General features: G+C 54.9%; 1 protein-coding gene across 1 annotated transcript; it reads left to right on the top strand.

The window, feature by feature from the left end:
- Nucleotides 1-5,883: 5,883 nt before the first annotated feature.
- Nucleotides 5,884-18,291, top strand: SALL3 (spalt like transcription factor 3). Its single transcript, XM_007953311.1, has 4 exons — nucleotides 5,884-6,167; nucleotides 10,332-10,411; nucleotides 11,452-14,942; nucleotides 17,860-18,291. Exons 1-4 carry the CDS (start codon nucleotides 5,884-5,886, stop codon nucleotides 18,289-18,291), a joined length of 4,287 nt encoding a protein of 1,428 aa, XP_007951502.1.
- The last annotated feature ends 516 nt before the right edge of the window (nucleotides 18,292-18,807 follow it).

The raw sequence follows: 18,807 nt of genomic DNA, 5'->3' as shown, positions 1-18,807 counted from the left end.
CCCCGGGCCTGGCTCCCGGGTGCCGCGGAGCTGGCCATTTCCCGCAGCCGGACCCAAGCCCGAACCCTTTCCGGAGCCGCGTCCACCCGGCGGGGACCGTGCCGTCGCCGGCCAGGGGTGGCCGGGGGCCGGCCTGACCTCGCCGTGCTGCCCGGCGGCCGCGGCTCTCCGGGTTGCCCCTCCGTGTCTGGCCTCTGACTGTGCGGACACTGGCGCTTCGTGAAGGGCCCTGGCAGGCATTTGTTCCGTGCAAGGTCCCTCCTTGGATGCATCCCCAGGCGAGTCGGCCGCTCGGGGCCGGCGGCATGGGGACAGTTGGCGGCGGCTGGGCCTGAGAGTCGTAGCCAAGGCCCCGACCCCACCGCATCTGCTGTCCGCCTCGGCCGCCGCCCGGGCCTGGCGCCCGCGTGGGGTCCCCGGGGCGCAGCAGCGGCCGCGGCGCCGAGACCCAGGAGGCGGCGGCCCGGACCCGCCCCGAGCCCGGCCGTGCCGCGCTTTGCGCTTCAGCAAAATAGGCTGGCGAGGCTTTCGGTCACCGTCCTGCCAGCCCGGGAGACTCGTGTGCTGGGGGGCTCAGCTGCGAACGTTAGCTCGCAGGAGTCAAACAAGTTTCGGAGTTGGTAACGCGGCTAAAGTTTGACAAAGCGGGTAGGCGCCCGGGTCGGAGCGAGGGCGGGGAAGGCCGCGCACCCGGCTGGGGAATTAGGGAATTAAATGCAGTTTTTAAACTCCGTCAGGTCTTTTTGTGGCCCCGGCGGTTGGGGAGTCTTATCTGTGTAGCCAAGTCACCCAAGATTAGAACCGGAGATAGGCTAAAAAGAAACGCCTGCATATGGTGGGGAGACGAGGACAAAGGCTCTTTTTGTCATGGAAATGGATTTTTTTTCTGTTTTGTTTACTTCATCACATAGAATTTCTCACACTTGGTTTGTTTTGTATCGCCCTCAATGACTACATGATCAAATGAATGGATTTATTTCTGCCGAATGAGAAAGACAGTCCTTCCTTGAAAAGAACTACATTGCGTCCCAGTGAGGAATTTTAAAGCTTTATTATCGTGGCTCCTGAATAGCTGAAAATCGGCTTTCAGGGCAGCCCCCGAGTGCAACAATGTAAATACTTCTCAGCTTTGTAAGGTCCTTATCGAAATGTGCACTGTCTCCTTTTATTAAAGCATATTTTAATTAATGGAGTAAAACCCCTGCATCTAGCAATTAAGCAGCGAGGCACTGGCGTTCATTTTAAATTTCCCCTTAGCGGTGGGAGCGTGGGGAACTTAGTGTAAACATGTGCACGGCCTGCAGCCGGTACTGGGAGACCTAAGATGGAGTCGGTGCTTTGCAGGTTCCTTCTGAATTCTCCCTCGCTGGTTCTCTCCGTTTTCAGAGAGGAACCGTCTTTGGTCTTTGCATCCACCATAGGATTCAAGTTTCTGTGTTCAGGCCCTCGTTCTTCACAGCGTTTGGGAGTTGTCATCAGCATGGCCCTGCCGCTCCTGAAGACATTTTGCAACAGGCCAAAAAACGGTCTGCCTGGGGGCCAGAACCTCCGGCAAGGGGCCTGTCTCTCCCCTCCTCTTAAGGAGGCTTTAGACAAACTGTTAAACTTAGTTCTTTGTGGTGCTTGTAAAGTAGATAAGCTACCCTGTTCTCCGTCAAGTCAAGAAATACTAAGGTGAGGGTGCTCGGTCCTGTTCACCATCGTGGTTAAGAGGACTACGTAAAAAGATATTTTTTAAAGGTGGTGAAAACTCACTTCCTGCAGCAGGACCAGATCGCCCCCAAATTTCGATATTGTTAAGTGCAAAGGAAACGAGTGTCAGCCTGTGAGGAGCGTGGGCTTTCCCGGGGAGCCAAGTTAGCTTCACGAGGAGGGGGTGTTTGGAAGTGAAGAAAACCTTTCCTTTGTATCACGTCGCATGCGACAGTAGTGAAAGCATTGGGTCCATCCAGAGGCAGTCACATTGGCGGCTGGTGAGCCTGTCGGCTGGACATAGTGCAGAGACAGCATTTCTAGTGTGACCCGAGTGGGCTGCATGTTCACATCAGTTCACAACACAAGCCTGCGTGGCCAACGACAAGCACGAGTTGTTTTTTAGGCTCTGGTTTTGAGGAAGCGTGAAGCGCTTGCCACCCCAGTATAGCTACATAGGTCCCTGCTGTCCCAACCTCTGGCGCGCGGGGTGCAGTGAGGGCCTGTCTGGGAGGAGAGTCCCGGTGCGGTGCCGGGGTCCCACGGCCGGTCACCCTTCCGTCCAAGAGTAAAGAGGGCTGGGGCTTGCCTCCCCGGGAGAACTGTCTGAACAGTACTTGCTTGCACATTCTTTCAGACCATTTCTGAAAATCAAAGTGATAGGAAGTGGCTCCAGCCTGCCGTTCCGTTTGGGCATCCATCAGGAAGTCCCGGGAGCAAGCTGAATTTTCGTGTCTTAAGGAAAATTACAACCTGCAGGGACAGAGCAGCGCTAACCGCCGGCCGGCCGAGAACTTCCCGAGGTGCAGCCTTGCTATGCTTTGTCAGGGGAGGTACAACTTAGTCGCTGCCCCTTAGGGTCCTTAGAGAGAGAGAGAGTACGTGCATTTAAGGGAAAACGGCAAGACATTTTCACGGAAAACAAGTTGGCCTTCCTGGACCTGGGTCAGTTGTGGGCACTAATTGTTTCGAAGTGTTTTTATTTTGTGCCACTTTACAGTCGTGCGGCTATCTAAAATGCTGTCAGGTGTGGCGGGTGTGTGACGTGGCCGTGTGGCAGCAGTGCCCAGAGGCTCTGGGTAAACGAGGACCAAGAAGGCCACGGCTCCCGGAGGAGAAGGCGTTATTAGCCGTGTCTGTGCCTGGTCGCCGGCACTTTCTCGGACGCTGCCGGCAGCACAGGGCACCATCAGAGCTCAGCAGGCCAAAGGGACAGAGAGGAGCCGGAGACCATTCCTAGGCAGGCGGCTCTCTGGAAACACGAGAGGTAAAGAGTAAGTAACCAGGCGAGAAATGAGAAACGGCAAAGGAGGATCGGTGAACGTTTCTTGCGAAACGACACTTAGAAAACTTCGCCTCCTGCAAAACGCTCAACAAGCAGGGCCGGTCAGCCAGGAAGGGGCTGGTTTCCCTCCGAGAGGGAGCGGTGCCATGAGCCGGTGAGGGACTGTGCGTCGTTTGGTGGAACCTGCCCAAGGCTCGGGCTGGGATTTTTAGACCTGTTCAGAGCTGGGCAAAGGCAGGCGCGGCAGCAGACGGCAGGGGTTACTCAGCAAGCTGATTGTTTGTGCACAAGATGCGGGAGGGCAGGCAGAAGTGGGTCAGGTCGCCGCACAGCTGGGTCTCTAAGAGGCTTTAGCGGGCTGGCGGGGTAGCGCGGACCTTCTCTTCTGCGGGGGCATTCTGCAAAGAAGCAGCCGGGGCTGACGTTCTGGGCGCCTCGGGTGGAATTTAGCGCCCTTCAGTGTGTGGATGGGCAGTGGCTTTAAAGTGAAAGAGAAGTCTGTTGACCTGCTGAGGGGAGGCCGGCCCTCTCAGTGCGGCAGCATGGTCTCCACAGCTTCCTGCTCGCCTTCTGACAGGGAGCGTTGGCTGGGCGTTACTGTTGTCACGGGTGTTCTCTTGACTAGGTGTCAGAGTGAGACAGACATATCTTAGGGGGCCTCCTAAGGCCCCAGCTAATTCCACTACTGGTGGGTCAGGTCTGTAACGACGGCTTGTGCTAAGTGGCTAAGTGGCTTCCATACCACCCAGCATACGCACAGCGTACGTAGAAATGGCATGTTGTCATGTTACCGCAAATAAAGTTTTATTATAAAAACCCTATCATTCATTTCCCTTGCAATTTCAACACATTTATTTAGAAGTTAGCTGTTTGTATGGTCTCCAAGAATACAAATACCAAAGTGATTGCACAGACAGCAGAAAATATTAATCGTAATATTAAAGTCAGGTCACGCTCTTGTGTGTATTAGTGACTTAGGTTGATTTGCTCGTTAATCAAAGGAACAAGGTCTTGAGGTGAAAAAGTGATGAGGCCTGTGTGCATGTAAATATTTTGCTGGGTGGTCTAGTCTTTTCCAATCACCCCCAGATTCTTTATGCTGGCTGTTGGGGATCCCTACCCTTGTGCCTTTTCTGGAAGCTGGTGGCCAGCATGCTGTCAGTGTGATTGTGCGATGCCTGCGGCAGTGGGGTGGCCTGCTGCTAGCCGACCTCGGCGGGCTTGCTCTCCCTGAAGGTGGGTGCTTACAAGGTCTGTGACGGGCATTGTTGCTTCACCCTTGCTTGCTCGGCCCTGCCGGGGCGGCCCTGCCGGGGCGGCCCTGCCAGGGCGCACATCTGTGCAGCTGACCTTGGTAGCCAGGCTTACACGTTCTGTCGAGTGCTAACGAGAGACCCTGCGATTTTCTCTGTGTTTCTGAAATGGCCTGTAGTGCAGCACAAGGGTTTGTCCTTCTGACGGAAGGGACCCAGGTTTGATTTTGTGGGTGTCACATCTTGAACTGCTTCATTAACCTGGCAGGTGCCCGGGCACCTCATCCCCCCTACAACCACCAGCATTCTGGTCCTGCTTCCAACAGCTCAGAGCCCGCTGAGCACCCTGTCTGACCATTTGGTGGCGAGGCTGGCTGTGTGCCCTGTGGCTCTAGTGGCCAGGGCCATGTATGAACTTTGTCCACAGAAATGCCACACTGTGGTCGAGGGATGACATCTAGGCAACGGTTTGGTGAGCTCTCCAGGGTGTGAGCAGGCGACATGTCACAGCTGATTGTATTCGTGTTTCCGGAAACAGTATTGTTTGTGCGCCCCTGGGTCATAGAGACACTGGTCTCTGGGGTGTTTTGCTTATCTGCTCATTTTTATGCATCAAGGATTTGAACAGCGCTCGTGGCTCTAGAGCTCAGCGCTCGGGTGGTGTTCAGACATGTTCCAAGTCACATGCCATGCAGTAGTACCTGTAACCCCAAATGTCACACTCGGGGGCCTGTCCCAGGAGATGAAATCTCCAGAGCCACAGGGACCACGGGGACCCGTTGTTGTGGGCCCTGCCCCGGCGCGGGTATTGTTCAGGGGTGCAGAGAGCGGTACGAGGACAGCACAGCAGCCGTGAGGTGGTGTGCCACGGACACCCTCCGAGAAGCAGCGTCAGGCCTACCCTTGGGACTGGTTCTGAGTGCTGTGGCTGCTTCTCATCACACGTGTGTAGAAGGACACAGTGTCACCCTCCCTGCTGCCTCAGCGCCCCGAGGAGAAGCTGCCAATGTTGTCACAGAGACAGTTGCTGGCCGTGCCACAGGTGGTCGCTACACGGAAGAGACAGGCTGCCGGTCAGCCCGCACTTCTGCATAGCAAGACTGCCCCCATCTGCCCGACTCCATGGTGACAGGCTCCGGAGGGCTGTGGAAAAGGACAGAACATTTTTCTATTGCATCTGGAATTTCTTCTACATTGTTAGACACAGTAGGGGTCTCTGTTTGTCTCCCCCTGTTTCACAGCGTGGGCCCCGTATGTGGTCATTCATCTTTCTTTATGGGATTCAAAGCTGTCATAAGGAGTTACAAAGAATTAATTTGCAAGAAAATAAGTGTCTGCTCACAATGTAGAAAAACTTGAAAAACACTCTCGATTTGTAAGGGATGGTAAAGTAAGGCTCAAGGAAAGAAGTGTGGTGCCCTGTTTCTGGAGACCCCCCTGGCACTGAAAGGGCCCATTCCAAGGGGTGTCAGCAGCCTTCTCCTGTACCGAACCAGTGGCTTCTCTTCGATTCACCGCACAGAAGGGCGGCAGGATGAAGGCGAGACACGCAGGCTGCTGAGCAAACGCCGGCCCTCGGGGTCTGTTTCCCTGTCATCATGAGCTCCTTTGCAAAGACTGGGTTCCCGTAAAGAGACACTAAGAGGAGCCGTGATGGAACCCGAATGTGACAATTCACAGCCAAACAAGCACCGGGCTCGGCTTTTCCGTACAGGGGCCGCAGTGCTTCCCACCCGGAGCCTGACAAACATCACCGTCACTGCAAAACCTGTGCCCTTCTGCACAGCCGCTCGTGAGCACTGTAACTGCGTCTTCGCAGCCCTGGCAGCTACGGGCCCCACTGCACTGCCAGACTCCGAAAATGCTGCCAACTCTGTTCTCCGTGAGCGGCGTACCCCTGCCACACCACCACGGGCTCGGCCAGCCAAGCAGCCAAGGTCCTGAGGGACCTGAGACCCTTCAGACGGGGCAGGACTCAGCCAGAGCCCAGCAATCCAGGCGCCAGGGCTGATCCCCAAGAGAAGGGACCTTGTCCTTAACTGTGCTGTGTGCGTTTTATGTCGGAGAAGCAAAAAATCAAATCAATGCATTTTTTTAAATTAGCATCTTGGAAGCTGCTCTTTTGTTGTGGCCTCCTATCCGAGTCAGCCCCTGCCAACCCCCGTGTGGAGCTAAGAAATGTGCAGAACTTACAGATTAGTCTGAGCCGGGATTCGGTTTGAAACCCTGAACATCCGAACTATAAATAGCCAATGTGGGCCTGCCGACTAATTATATCCATTTCCTCTCTTAAGCGGAAGTAATTGGACGTCCCCAGCCGTTTTTCTTCTGTCCTCCCGGCTGCCGTGAGGAAGCCATGTAGCTGACAAGCCTGCGCGGGCTGCTGGGGCCGTGACCGTGAGCACATGGTCGACATTAGGCAGGGGGGTTATGCGCAGTCACCCCACCTTCCTCCAGGCCCACCCAACCCGCAGCAAATACCACTGGCACTTTTGAAAAGTCACCTGGACCCAAATAACCCCATGACTGGATGGGAAGGTATGAGCTGAACCGTAGCACTCAGTGAGGTGGCCGGCTTTCTGTCCCCTGTTGTGACACAACCCTGGTGTGCCATAAATGCCTGCTTAAACCGTTGCCTCTTTACTGTTTCAGAGCTCTTAGATGTGGAACAGTCAGTGCAAAAAATAAATTCCCGTGACATTAATGATAATGTTTACAATGCTTGTTTTTTAATTCCCCCCTTAAGATAGAAAGAAAGAAGATGAAAATTGCATTGGAAATCAATTTCCCATATTTGCCACTGCTGTTACAATGCCTCATTGCCATGGTGTTTCGTGGAAACAAAAACAGTGAGCCGTATTAACAGTGGATGTGAAAACATCTCCTTGTAGAACAGAAAGGCCACTTCAAGATTCACACTTAATTAAAAGATGGTTAAACACACTGGAATCTGACATCATATTGGCTGAGAAGAGTGGCAAGCTTCAAGGCTTGTGAGTTTACAGATCAAATTGGGAGCTATGTTCAGATTTTCCCATATAGATTCTCTCAGAAAAGGCGTGCCAGCAGTAACGCCAGCCTGGGCACAAGCAAACTGCCCTCCCGGCATCTGAGCCCTGAGCCCAGTGCCACCCAGGCTGCCGGGCTGGCTGGCCTTGCCGTCTCAGGCGGCACCTGCCCGGTCTGCTGGCCAGTGGTCTCCTCAGGAACCGACAGCCTGTGACCAGGTGCTCGTTTTATCCATCCCAACGCGTTCTATCGACGTGTCATGATGATTGGTAAGGGCTGTCAGGAGGTAGGAGACCCCCACCGCACTGTAGGTGAAGCGAGCGTCCCCTTCTCCTTCGCTGTGTCTGAGGCTGCCTTGTGCACCGTGTGCATGTCTGCACCTTCGGGGGTGCTGATCCCAGGCACATGTGAGGGTGAGATGGGTCCGGCTCGAGCACATGACAGCAGCAATTCCCACGATCGCACTGTTGACATTTCCGACAAACCCCCTGAAAAAGGATGGGGGGGACCCCAGGTTACTGGCCCAAAATAAGAAGTCTGAACTGTGCTGAAGACCTTTCTCCTCCACTAATTGTAGCTTTGGGAGCTCTGGTAGCATAGTGGCTAAGGCACTTGACTGCTAACCAGAGGCTGCTAGTTCAAACCCACCAGCCACTCCTCGGAAGGAAGATGGGGCAATGTACTTCCGTAGTGATACTGCCTCGGAAACCCAAGGAGGGGTTGCTGTGAGTCGGGTCCAACTCGATGGCGCATAACAACAACAACAATTGTAGCTTTTAGGAGCTCTGGTGGTGTAGTGCCTAAGGCACTTGACTGCTAACCAGAAGGCTGGCGGTTCAAACCTACCAGCCACTCCTGGAAGGAAGGTTGGGCAATCTACTTCCATAGTGATACTGCCTCAGAAACCCAAGGAGGGGTCACTATGAGTCAGGTCTGACACAACAGCACATAACAATGATGACAATTGTAGCTTTTAAAATGCATTTGAGTCCAAAGTCAAATTTATTATGAAGCTTTGCTTATCGAGCCCAGCGCTTGTCTCTTTGGTTCGGTTCATCTGCATAGTGAACTGTGACCAGGCCCGAACGGCCAGAAGGCTGTTTGGAAATTGAGGACAATTTCCTTCTTCAGTCTTGAAGGAACAGGAGCAGAAGGTGATTTCACTCTGACAAGAATAGCTGCAGTGTGTTTAGGTAACTGTGGCTCAAGGGTGTGTTAAGGAAAACAGCTTTTGTGACATGGCACCAAGTGCTTCCATGTTCTGCACACAGTTTCCTCAAGTGAGGAACACTCATGAGGTCACAAACCCACCATAGGCCAAAGGGAATTACAGTGGGATCCATCCTCAAACTCCCACCAGGTTGGAAGGACCCCCTGAAAATACTTAGCACCTGAAAAACTAATGGGATGGTACACATTTAAATCTTTAAGATGAAGGGAGATTTATTGGAGGTGCTGAGACCTCCGATAGAGGCTCAGTGTTCAACAAAACTGCTACTTCCCCGGTTCACATGCCAGAGTTGATCCCACAGGAAACCTGCAAAATGTGTGTTTGTCCAGAAAGGATTTATTTACAGTTATGTAAACTCAGCCTTCACAAACTGTCCTTGCAAATGCATCTTCAGCGTTGCAGAGCTCAGGCCGACCCACAGGCACAGGCACCTTCTCGGTGGATTGCCCCTCATATAGATCTCACAGGAGGAAAAACTAGTCTTTGAGTGAGCTGAAAATAGCTTCATGTTGTAAGGTTTAAAGTTGGTAGACCATTGAGATGTTTTTTGTATAGCATGCAAGTTATAAACTCTAACTCCACTAAGAGTTAAAAGTAGAAATTACGCCAAGAAATTGGCAGCCTTTTTTCACTTCCAAGGGGTTTCCTTTTCAACAAGTTATTAAAATTACAACGTTTCTTTATGAAAAGTCTACCCAGGCCTCTTACACCATAGTTTTAAACTAGTGGGATTCACCTTCCGGAAGCGTTCTCTCCTCACTTATTTGCGGTAGTGATTTCTGCGTGAGCTTCTTGATGTAGAGACCGTGATTGCCGTGGTGTTTGTAAACGGCCTTCAATCTCCTTTCCGTAGACGGGCGTGCAGAAGGCCATGCCACTGCTCTTACAAAGACGTTGGAACGTAGCAGTTCTTGGTGTTCTGTGACGGGTATCAGAATCCTGGATAGACTCCGCGACAGCTCTCATCAGTCAGGAAGAAATTACCTGGAGATCTTAGCTGCTCTTTGTTTCTGTTCCATAACCCTCCCCGGTTTACAGTTAGGTTTTGCATTCCCTGGGTCCAGTTCGGGACTCTGGCTATTTAGTTTGCTAACGTCCCTATGTGTTGTATAAATGCACTGTGCGTTGGCCCTCAGCTCTGTGCGTCCTCATCGCTGACACCTACTGCGTTCCGTGCTTCGCACTGTCAGGAAGCTCCATGCCACTCTCTTTGGCTCTGAGTCTAGTTTAAAAGTCTAGCAGGTCTTTATGGCCTGCAAGCTCCAGCTTCTTTTCCCTCCAAACGCTTTAGCCAGTTAGGAAAATGCTAATTGAACGCTGCTAATAATCTTTAAAGCCGTGTACCGATTGCCTGATGCTAATGGCCTCGTGGAGGGCAGCAGGCTAGCCTCAAAAAAAAAAAAAAAAAAAAGGAAAAAGAAAACAAACAATTTTTCTCTTTTCTTTTCCTTTCCAGGAGAGGGACTGTGGCTTTTCCTTTTTTCCAGGGACTTTTTTCAAAGCCCAGTCTCTCTGCTGGCACCAGTGCTGAGCTCGGCTCTCTTTTCCAAACCCGTGAAGAAAACAGCGGCCGTGCCAGAGGCTGTCACAAATACGTTTGTGGGGTTGTGGCCCCAGACCCTGAAGCTGGGCTCCTGTCTCACTCAGCTCTGTGTGTTGGACAGAGTGGCTGGGCCTGTCATTCCACCCTGTTTGACTCATTGCTGTCCCACCATCTGCAGGTTGACAGCAAGCAGTGACGATGAGCAGTGTCCAGGCCTGGGTCATTGTCAGCAACCTGTTCGCCCGAACGCCCGAGAGAGGGAGGCCACACATGTTAGTGTCTGTTGCTCCCAGCCCGTGTAGCTGTTTATTCGATCAGGTGGGAATTAGAACTGCTCATTAAACACGCTGTTCGGCACAAGAGGGCCCAGGAGTCAGAGGCAGCGCCTGCCTGCACTGGTAATTAAACTTGGGTAACCAATTCGCGGGGTTCTGCTATAGCCCAGCATATCATCTGCTTAGTCTTTCTGCGAGAGTAGGGACCAAAGTGCACTTGACTCCAACACTCTCGTGTTAAACGGGGCAACATAAATGAACTTTAAATGTATAATTTCTAGGTTGTTAACAAGCCATGGAACTCTATTGACTAATAGCAGTAACATGTCATTTTAGTTCATTTTGCCCAGAAATATTGCCTCTGATGGAGCCGATTAATTGCATCGGGCATTATGGGCATTATCAGTGCTGGCCCAGGCCATATTGACAGTCCTTTTGCAGATGCTAACAGAGACACTTGCCATGTCTGTGAGCAAATCCGGGAGGGAGGAACCTGGTGAAGGATCTGTTAACCCATCGCTGGGCTGGCCGGTGGTATCTCTGTGCAGAGTGAGGCGTGTTGGTGTTTTCTTTGTTACACTCACAAATGAGAGCCTTTAACTGAAATTTCCCACGTAGCATAACTACGTATTGATCTGAAAGGTATCAGAAGCCCCACGGAGCCCGGGGTCTAGGCGCCTCAGATAACAAAGCCAGGGGGTCCATAGCCGCACGTGAGTGGCCAGGCCTGGCGTGCCCTGTCAGGGGCTGATGGGAGCTTGAGAGGTTACAGATTAGCTTAGCAATGCTAAGCGACCTGGCGACAGCTGGAGCCAAGGAAGCCTGACGGTGAAGGGGATCCGAAAGGCCGGTCGAAGGCTGACTGTGTACCGGGCAGCGAGGTAGCTGCGGTTGTATGAAAATATTGGAAATCAATGCCTTCTATGGAATTTCATTAAGAAGCGGTATCCGCGATTGATGGAGCCTCATAACTCGATGGATTGTGCTAAGAAAACGATTAGCTAGTTCGAAAGGCGTAGAACACACAGGCCGGGCGTCAGGATGGTTGAAGTGGGGTAATTTGTACAAAATAAAAAATATTGATTTCACCGATGTGCAAAATTCTGCAATGGAGGGAGGGCTGGCCAGCAGGCATTGGCTGATGCGATCTTTTGGTTTTCTAGCCGCCCCGGGGGAAGGCGCCGATGACGGCGACAGTGGGAACGAGAGCCGGAGCGGGAGCGAGGAGACCAGCGTGTGTGAGAAGTGCTGCGCCGAGTTCTTCAAGTGGACCGACTTCCTGGCGCACAAGAAGAGCTGCACCAAGAACCCACTGGTGCTGATCGTGCACGAAGATGAGCCAGCGCCGCCCGCCGAGGACTTTCCAGAACCTTCTCCCGCCAGCTCTCCCAGCGAGCCGGCCGAGAGCGAGGCCGCTGAAGAGGCCGCCCCGGCCGAGGCTGAGGGTGGCGAGCTGAAGGCCGCGGAGAAAGACAACGAGCCCATGGACGTGGAGAGCCCTGGGGACAAAGGCTACCCGAGCCAGGGTGCGGTGGCCACTGCCAAGGACCCGCCAGCCCAGGGCCCCGAGCCCACGGCCACGGCCAGCTACAGCATGCCCAGCACCAACGTGACCCTCGAGACCTTGCTGAGCACCAAGGTGGCTGTGGCCCAGTTCTCGCAGAGTGCGCGGGCGGCGGGCGGCGCGGGCCCGGCCGGCGGGGTCTCGGCCGTGGCCATCCCCACGATCCTCGAGCAGCTGGTGGCCCTGCAGCAACAGCAGATCCAGCAGCTGCAGCTGATCGAGCAGATACGCAGCCAGGTGGCCATGATGAGCCGCCAACCAGTGCGGCCAGCCCGGAATCCCACCGCAGCCGCGGCCGCCCCGAGCGCACCTGGGCCAGCCGCCAGCCAGCTGCAGGGCTTTGCCACACACCCTGCCCTCCAGCTCTCGGCCGTGGTGCCCCCTGCCACCACAGTGCCCACCCCCAGTGGCCCGCCGGCCACCTTCGAGGGGCCTCCGCTCCTCTCGCAGCCGGTGGCCGGGCCCAGCACCCCTGGCATCCCCGGCAGCAGCCCCGTGGTGCCCTCGGAGCCCAGTGGCCCTGCATCTTCCAGCACGGCCCCCACCTCAGTGACCCCTGCCTTGGTCCCCAGCACCGCCAGCAGCTCGTCCCGGCCGCAGAATGCCCCGACGCCCCCCACTCTGGGCCCCGGGGCACTCCTGCCCCAAGCACCCAGTCTGCCAAACCCACTTCTACCTCAGACCTCCTCGAGCAGCGTCATCTTCCCCAACCCACTGGTCAGCATCGCGGCCACAGCCAACGCACTGGACCCCCTGGCGGCCCTCATGAAACACCGCAAAGGGAAGCCGCCCAACGTGTCCGTGTTTGAGCCCAAGGCGAGCACCGAGGACCCCTTCTTCAAGCACAAGTGCAGGTTCTGTGCCAAGGTCTTTGGCAGCGACAGCGCCCTGCAGATCCACCTGCGCTCACACACCGGGGAGCGGCCCTTCAAGTGCAACGTCTGTGGCAACCGCTTCTCCACCAAAGGCAACCTGAAGGTCCACTTCCAGAGGCACAAGGAGAAGTACCCCCACATCCAGATGAACCCCTACCCTGTGCCCGAGTACCTGGACAACGTGCCCACCTGCTCCGGCATCCCCTACGGCATGTCCCTGCCTCCTGAAAAGCCCGTGACCACTTGGCTGGACAGCAAGCCGGTGCTGCCGACGGTGCCCACGTCCCTGGGGCTGCAGCTCCCACCCACCGTGCCCGGCTTCACTGACTCGCCCAGCCTCACGCCGGTGAGCCGCTCCCCACAGAGACCCTCGCCCGCCTCCAGCGAGTGCACCTCCCTGTCCCCCGGCCTCAACAACTCTGAGTCCGGCGGCACAGTGGCAGCCGAGTCCCCACAGCCAGGCCTCAGCATGGCCTCTCTGACCAAAACCGAGCCCCTCAGCCTGCCACCCCCAAATGCCAGGGCCGGGGACCCCCCCGCCGGTGGGCAGGCCGTCCCCACACCCATGCCCGTGGCCACCACAACCGCTGACGGCAGCGTGTCCTCGAGCCTGTCCAACCCAGTGCTTCCGGCCATGTCGGACCAGTTCAAGGCGAAGTTCCCGTTTGGCGGCCTGCTGGACTCTATGCAAACATCGGAGACCTCAAAGCTCCAGCAGCTGGTGGAGAACATAGACAAGAAGATGACAGACCCCAACCAGTGTGTCATCTGCCACCGGGTGCTGAGCTGTCAGAGTGCCCTCAAGATGCACTACCGGACGCACACCGGGGAGCGGCCCTTCAAGTGCAAGATCTGCGGCCGTGCCTTCACCACCAAGGGCAACCTGAAGACGCACTTCGGCGTGCACCGGGCCAAGCCGCCGCTCAGGGTGCAGCACTCCTGCCCCATCTGCCAGAAGAAGTTCACCAACGCTGTGGTGCTGCAGCAGCATATCCGTATGCACATGGGGGGCCAGATCCCCAACACCCCCCTGCCCGAGGCCTTCCAGGAGGCCATGGACGCCGAGCCCCTCTATGACGACAAGAGCGCGGACGCCCTGAGCAGCTACGACGACGACATGGACGAGAACTCCCTGGAGGAGGACCCCGAGCTGAAGGAGCCGGCGGGCGACACAGCCAAGCCCCTCCTGGCCTTCCCTGGCTCCTGCCCGCCCTCCCCGCCCCCAGTCATCTCCAGCATCGCCGCCCTGGAGAACCAGATGAAGATGATCGACTCTGTCATGAGCTGCCAGCAGCTGACTGGCCTCAAGGCCCTGGAGAACGGGTCTGGGGAGAGCGACCGTCTGAGCAACGACTCCTCGTCGGCCGTGGGCGACCTGGAGAGCCAGAGTGCGGGCAGCCCGGCCACTTCCGAGTCATCGTCCTCCATGCAGGCCCTGTCCCCGACCCACAGCAATGGTGAGAGCTTCCGGTCCAAGTCCCCTGGCCTCAGCAACCAGGAGGAGCCCCCAGAGATACCGCTGAAGACGGAAAAGCCGGACAGCCCTGCCCTGGCGGCCGAGAACGGCGGTGCCCTGGACCTGAGGGCGGCCACCCCGGGCCGGCCGGTGGTCAAGGAGGAGGCCCCCTTTAGCCTGCTGTTCCTGAGCAGAGAACGGGGTAAGTGTAAAAGCACCGTGTGTAGCCTCTGTGGCAAGCCCTTCGCTTGCAGGAGCGCTTTGGACATTCACTACCGTAGCCACACTAAGGAGCGGCCCTTCGTCTGCTCCGCCTGCAGCCGAGGGTGCTCCACTATGGGTAATTTGAAACAGCACTTGCTGACACACACATTACGAGAGCTGCCTTCTCAGTTATCTGACCCCGACTTTGCTCTAGGTCCCAGCCAAAGCTCTCCTAGCCTGGTTGCCAGCACCGCGCCCACCATGATCAGAATGGAAGTGAATGGCCACAGCAAGCCGGGCTCGCTGGGCGAGGGCCCCCCGCTGCCGGCCGGAATCCAGGCCCCCGTGGGGCCACAGACAGTGATGAGCCCTGGCGTCACTCCCCTGCTGGCCCCTCCACCACGCCGGACCCCCAAGCAGCACAACTGTCAGTCATGTGGGAAGACCTTCTCCTCAGCCAGCGCTCTGCAGATCCACGAGCGCACCCACACGGGGGAGAAGCCCTTTGGCTGCACGATCTGTGGTAGAGCATTCACCACCAAGGGGAACCTTAAGGTAAGAGGAGAGGCTTTGGTCCAAAGCTGGCACACGAAGTGGGGAGGTAGACAGAACAGACTGGCAGAGGTGCCACTGGGGTCAGGGCCTGGTGGTGGGTCGTGCCACGGAGGGTGGTGTGTACATGTGTGTGTACACGTAAGCGTGCGTGCATGTGCCCACACATCCTGAGTGGTGTGTGCTCTGTTGTACAGCCTTCCGGGCTCACTCTCTGTCGTAAGCCCTACCTCTTCCCAGAGGCCCAGGCAGCTGCTGGCCTTGAGGGGCCATGGCCAGTGTGTGACTTAGGTGGTGATATCACACAGGTGGTGGACAAAGCCAGAGCCCAGCACTTTCTTGAATCTGTGGCTGATACAAAGTAAATGTGGCCTTTGAACACTGTCACGTGCTACCAGTTGGAAGGTCACCTCATGGGCGAGGTGTGCTCTGTGGTTTCTAGAACATTCCATTGTCTTGTTCATGAGGCTGTCCAGAGGAGCTGGCATGGTGTTTGGCAGTAGAGGGAAGAGTGAGTGCTGTGCTGTGTTGTACGGGACACCCTTGCCCGTCTTCTTCGGGAGGCAGACCGTGGTAGGATGTGAGGTCACCCAGCTCAGGCCCGTGTGCTTGTGCTGTCTTGCTCCATGTAAGGTGTACATCTGTGGGGTCTCCAGGCCCCCTCCAGAGACACGTCCAAGATCGGGACCTAATATTGGCTTGGATGGGGCTTGTCTCCATATGTCAGAAGCAGCCTGCGGGCTCTCTGCCAGCTACGGTTGCCCCTGGATGTTTTCAAATCAATGTTTCCTTGAGAAATAAAAGCAGACTCAAACCTGGAAGATGGTTCAGAAGGATCGGATGGAGGGACAGGCAAAAGGACTGTGGGGTGTTGGTGAGTGGAGGGGTCGGACCTTCTTTCCCCAGTGGTTAGGCATTCCCCCGGCAGCCGTGCAGGTTTGATGCCTTAATGGGACTTGTTCAGTCTCGTCAAGTTTGTCAACTGGAAGAAACCCTTTCATTAATTTATTTATTGGCTTCCCCGTACATAATAAAAACAAGCATTACTTATTTGAGGGTGAGATGGTCAGAGAAGTGGACATCACTCTGTTTGACGCCCCAAACTCTCTCTCAGGAAGAGGAGAGAAAAGTCCCTGAGAAACGAAGGCTACATGTCCCTCAGTGGCTCCGCGGTCGTCACCGGATTGAAATGATTAAAGAGGGGACAGACCAACCACCTCCGCCTGCACTTGCTCATGTGGGGCTGTGTCTTGTATCTCGCACATTCGCGTGGGGCTCTCTCATCTTGCACACTCACTCGTGTGTGGGGTTGCCTTATCTTGCACACTCACTCACGTGAGTGTGCTCTCTGATCTCTCTCACTTGCTCTCTTGTGTTTGTCTCAATGTCTCATTTGCTCATGTATGAGCGATCTCTCACATCTTGCACACGTGCTTGTGTGTGGACTGTCTCATCTTGTACACTCATGTGAGGCTATCTCTCTTGTCTGACACACTCAATCACAAGGGTCTGTCTCTCATGTTTCACATACTCCCTTATGTGTTGGCTATCTTGCACACTCACTCACGTGGGCTGTCTGATCTCACACACTTGCTCAGGTGTAGGCTCTCATGTCTTGCACATGTGTGTGGGCTGTTTCATGTGCCATACACTTGCTCACATGTGGGCTGTGTCAACTTGAATACTCACATGTGGGCTGTTTTGTATCTTGCACACTTGCATGTGGCTGTCATATCTCTCACACTCACTCACATGTGGGCTCTCATCTCACACACTCACATGTGGACTCTCTCATCCTGCACCCTCACTTGTGTGGGGCTCTCATTTCTTTCATGCTCACTAATATGTGGCCCTTCCTCTTACACACTCACTCACATGGGTCAGTCTCTCGTGTCTTACACACTCACTTGCATGTGGGATATCTCATCACACACTCATGTGGGCTGTCTCATGTCTTGCACACTCATGTGTGGGCTGTCTCATCTCACATACTTGCATATAGGCTGTCTCTTGTCTTGCACGCACGTGTGGGCTATCATGTCTTGTATTCTTACTCACATGTGGCTTTTTCTCATCTCACACGCTATAGTCTGTCTTGTGCCTTGTACACTTGCTCACATGTGGGCTCTCTGTCATCTCACACACTTGCATGTGGACTGTCATTTTGCACACTCACTCATGTGTGGCTGCCTCTCATCTCACACACTGGCTTTCATGTGGACTGTCTCTTTCTCATCTGGCACACTCATTCATGTATGGGCTGCCATGTGTCTCACACACTCACATGAGTCATGTCTCACACAGTTACATGTGGGCTGTCTTTCATCTCACACTCTCACTCATGTGTGGCTGTCTCTGGTGTCTTGCACACTTGCTCACATGTGAGTTGTCATGTCCTGCATGCTTGCTCACGTGTGGGCTGTCTCACGTGTGTCCCACACTCTTGCCCATGTATGGGCTGTCTCGTGTTTTGAATACTTGTTCACATGTTAGCTGTCATGTCTCGCACACTTGCTCAGGTGTGGGCTGTCTCTGTCATGTCTCACACACTTGCTCATGTGTGGGCTGTCTCATGTTTCATATACTTGCTCGCATATGGACTGTCTCTCACACATCTTGCACATTTGCTCCCAAGTGGGCTGTCTCTCATGTTTTGCACACTTGCTCATGTATGGGCTGTCACTATCATATCTCACACACTTGCTCACATGTGGGCTGTCTCTCATATGTCTTGCACACTTGCTCATGTGTGGGCTGTGCCTCATGTGTCTCACACACTTGCTCATGTGTGAGCTGTCATGTCTCGCACATTTGCTTAAATGTGAGCTCTCCCTCATGTCTTGCACACATGTGGGCTGTCTCTGTCGTGTCTCGCACACTTGCTCACGTGTGGGCTGTCTCTCTCGTGTCTCACATGCAGGTTCACATGGGGACTCACATGTGGAATAATGCCCCTGCCAGACGAGGCCGCCGGCTCTCAGTGGAAAACCCCATGGCTCTGTTAGGGGGAGATGCCCTCAAGTTTTCTGAAATGTTCCAGAAGGATCTGGCAGCTCGAGCCATGAATGTGGACCCCAGCTTTTGGAACCAGTATGCTGCAGCCATCACGAATGGCCTTGCCATGAAGAACAATGAGATCTCTGTCATACAGAACGGGGGTGTCCCCCAGCTCCCTGTCAGCCTTGGTGGCAGCGCCATCCCCCCTCTGGGCAGCCTCGGTAGTGGGATGGACAAGGCACGCAGTGGCAGCAGCCCCCCCACTGTCAGCTTGGACAAAGCGAGCTCGGAGACAGGGGCCAGCCGCCCATTCACGAGGTTCGTTGAGGACAACAAGGAGATCGGTATAAACTAGATGCGGGCACACGACACGTTGGCTCTGTCCCGTGTACAGATCTTGACGTTTGAGCACTAGTCTTAGGACCTTAAACGCCTAGGTTCTCGTCACAATTCCACCCCTAGCAGAAAATGCACGGGGTGTGGTTGCTGGAGTGTGTCCCAGGGGGCTGCGGGGTTCTTCCACAGTGAGTGTGGCTGTCACTGAGAACTCAAAGCCTCTAACGAACCCTAAGTCCCGAGAAGTCCTGGGGAAGCCTCCTCAGAACTGAGTGCTTAGGCTGCGTCCAACTCTGCTGCTTCTACAGCGTCACAGTCCCCGGAGAGGGGCCGGAGGGGCTTCCCTGCTGCAAGCCTGTCCGGCGAACGATGATTCTGTTTGCGTTCATTAGCAACTTGAACTGTTTCTAGACATCCTAATCTTACAGAGACATGGCTTAGTGCCCGATGCTGTGTGTGACTACGGTATCCTCGTCTGTAGTATTTATAATGTTAAGATTATGCGGGTAACAGACAATATGATAGCCCAACCCTC

The sequence above is a fragment of the Orycteropus afer genome, unplaced genomic scaffold, assembly GCF_000298275.1.
Source record: "Orycteropus afer afer isolate SDZICR_OR568_19922 unplaced genomic scaffold, OryAfe1.0 scaffold00385, whole genome shotgun sequence".
In the NCBI taxonomy this organism is placed as follows: Eukaryota; Metazoa; Chordata; class Mammalia; order Tubulidentata; family Orycteropodidae; genus Orycteropus; species Orycteropus afer.
The sequence above is the reverse complement of the archived record's forward strand: the minus strand, read 5'-3'. Positions and strand labels throughout refer to the sequence as shown.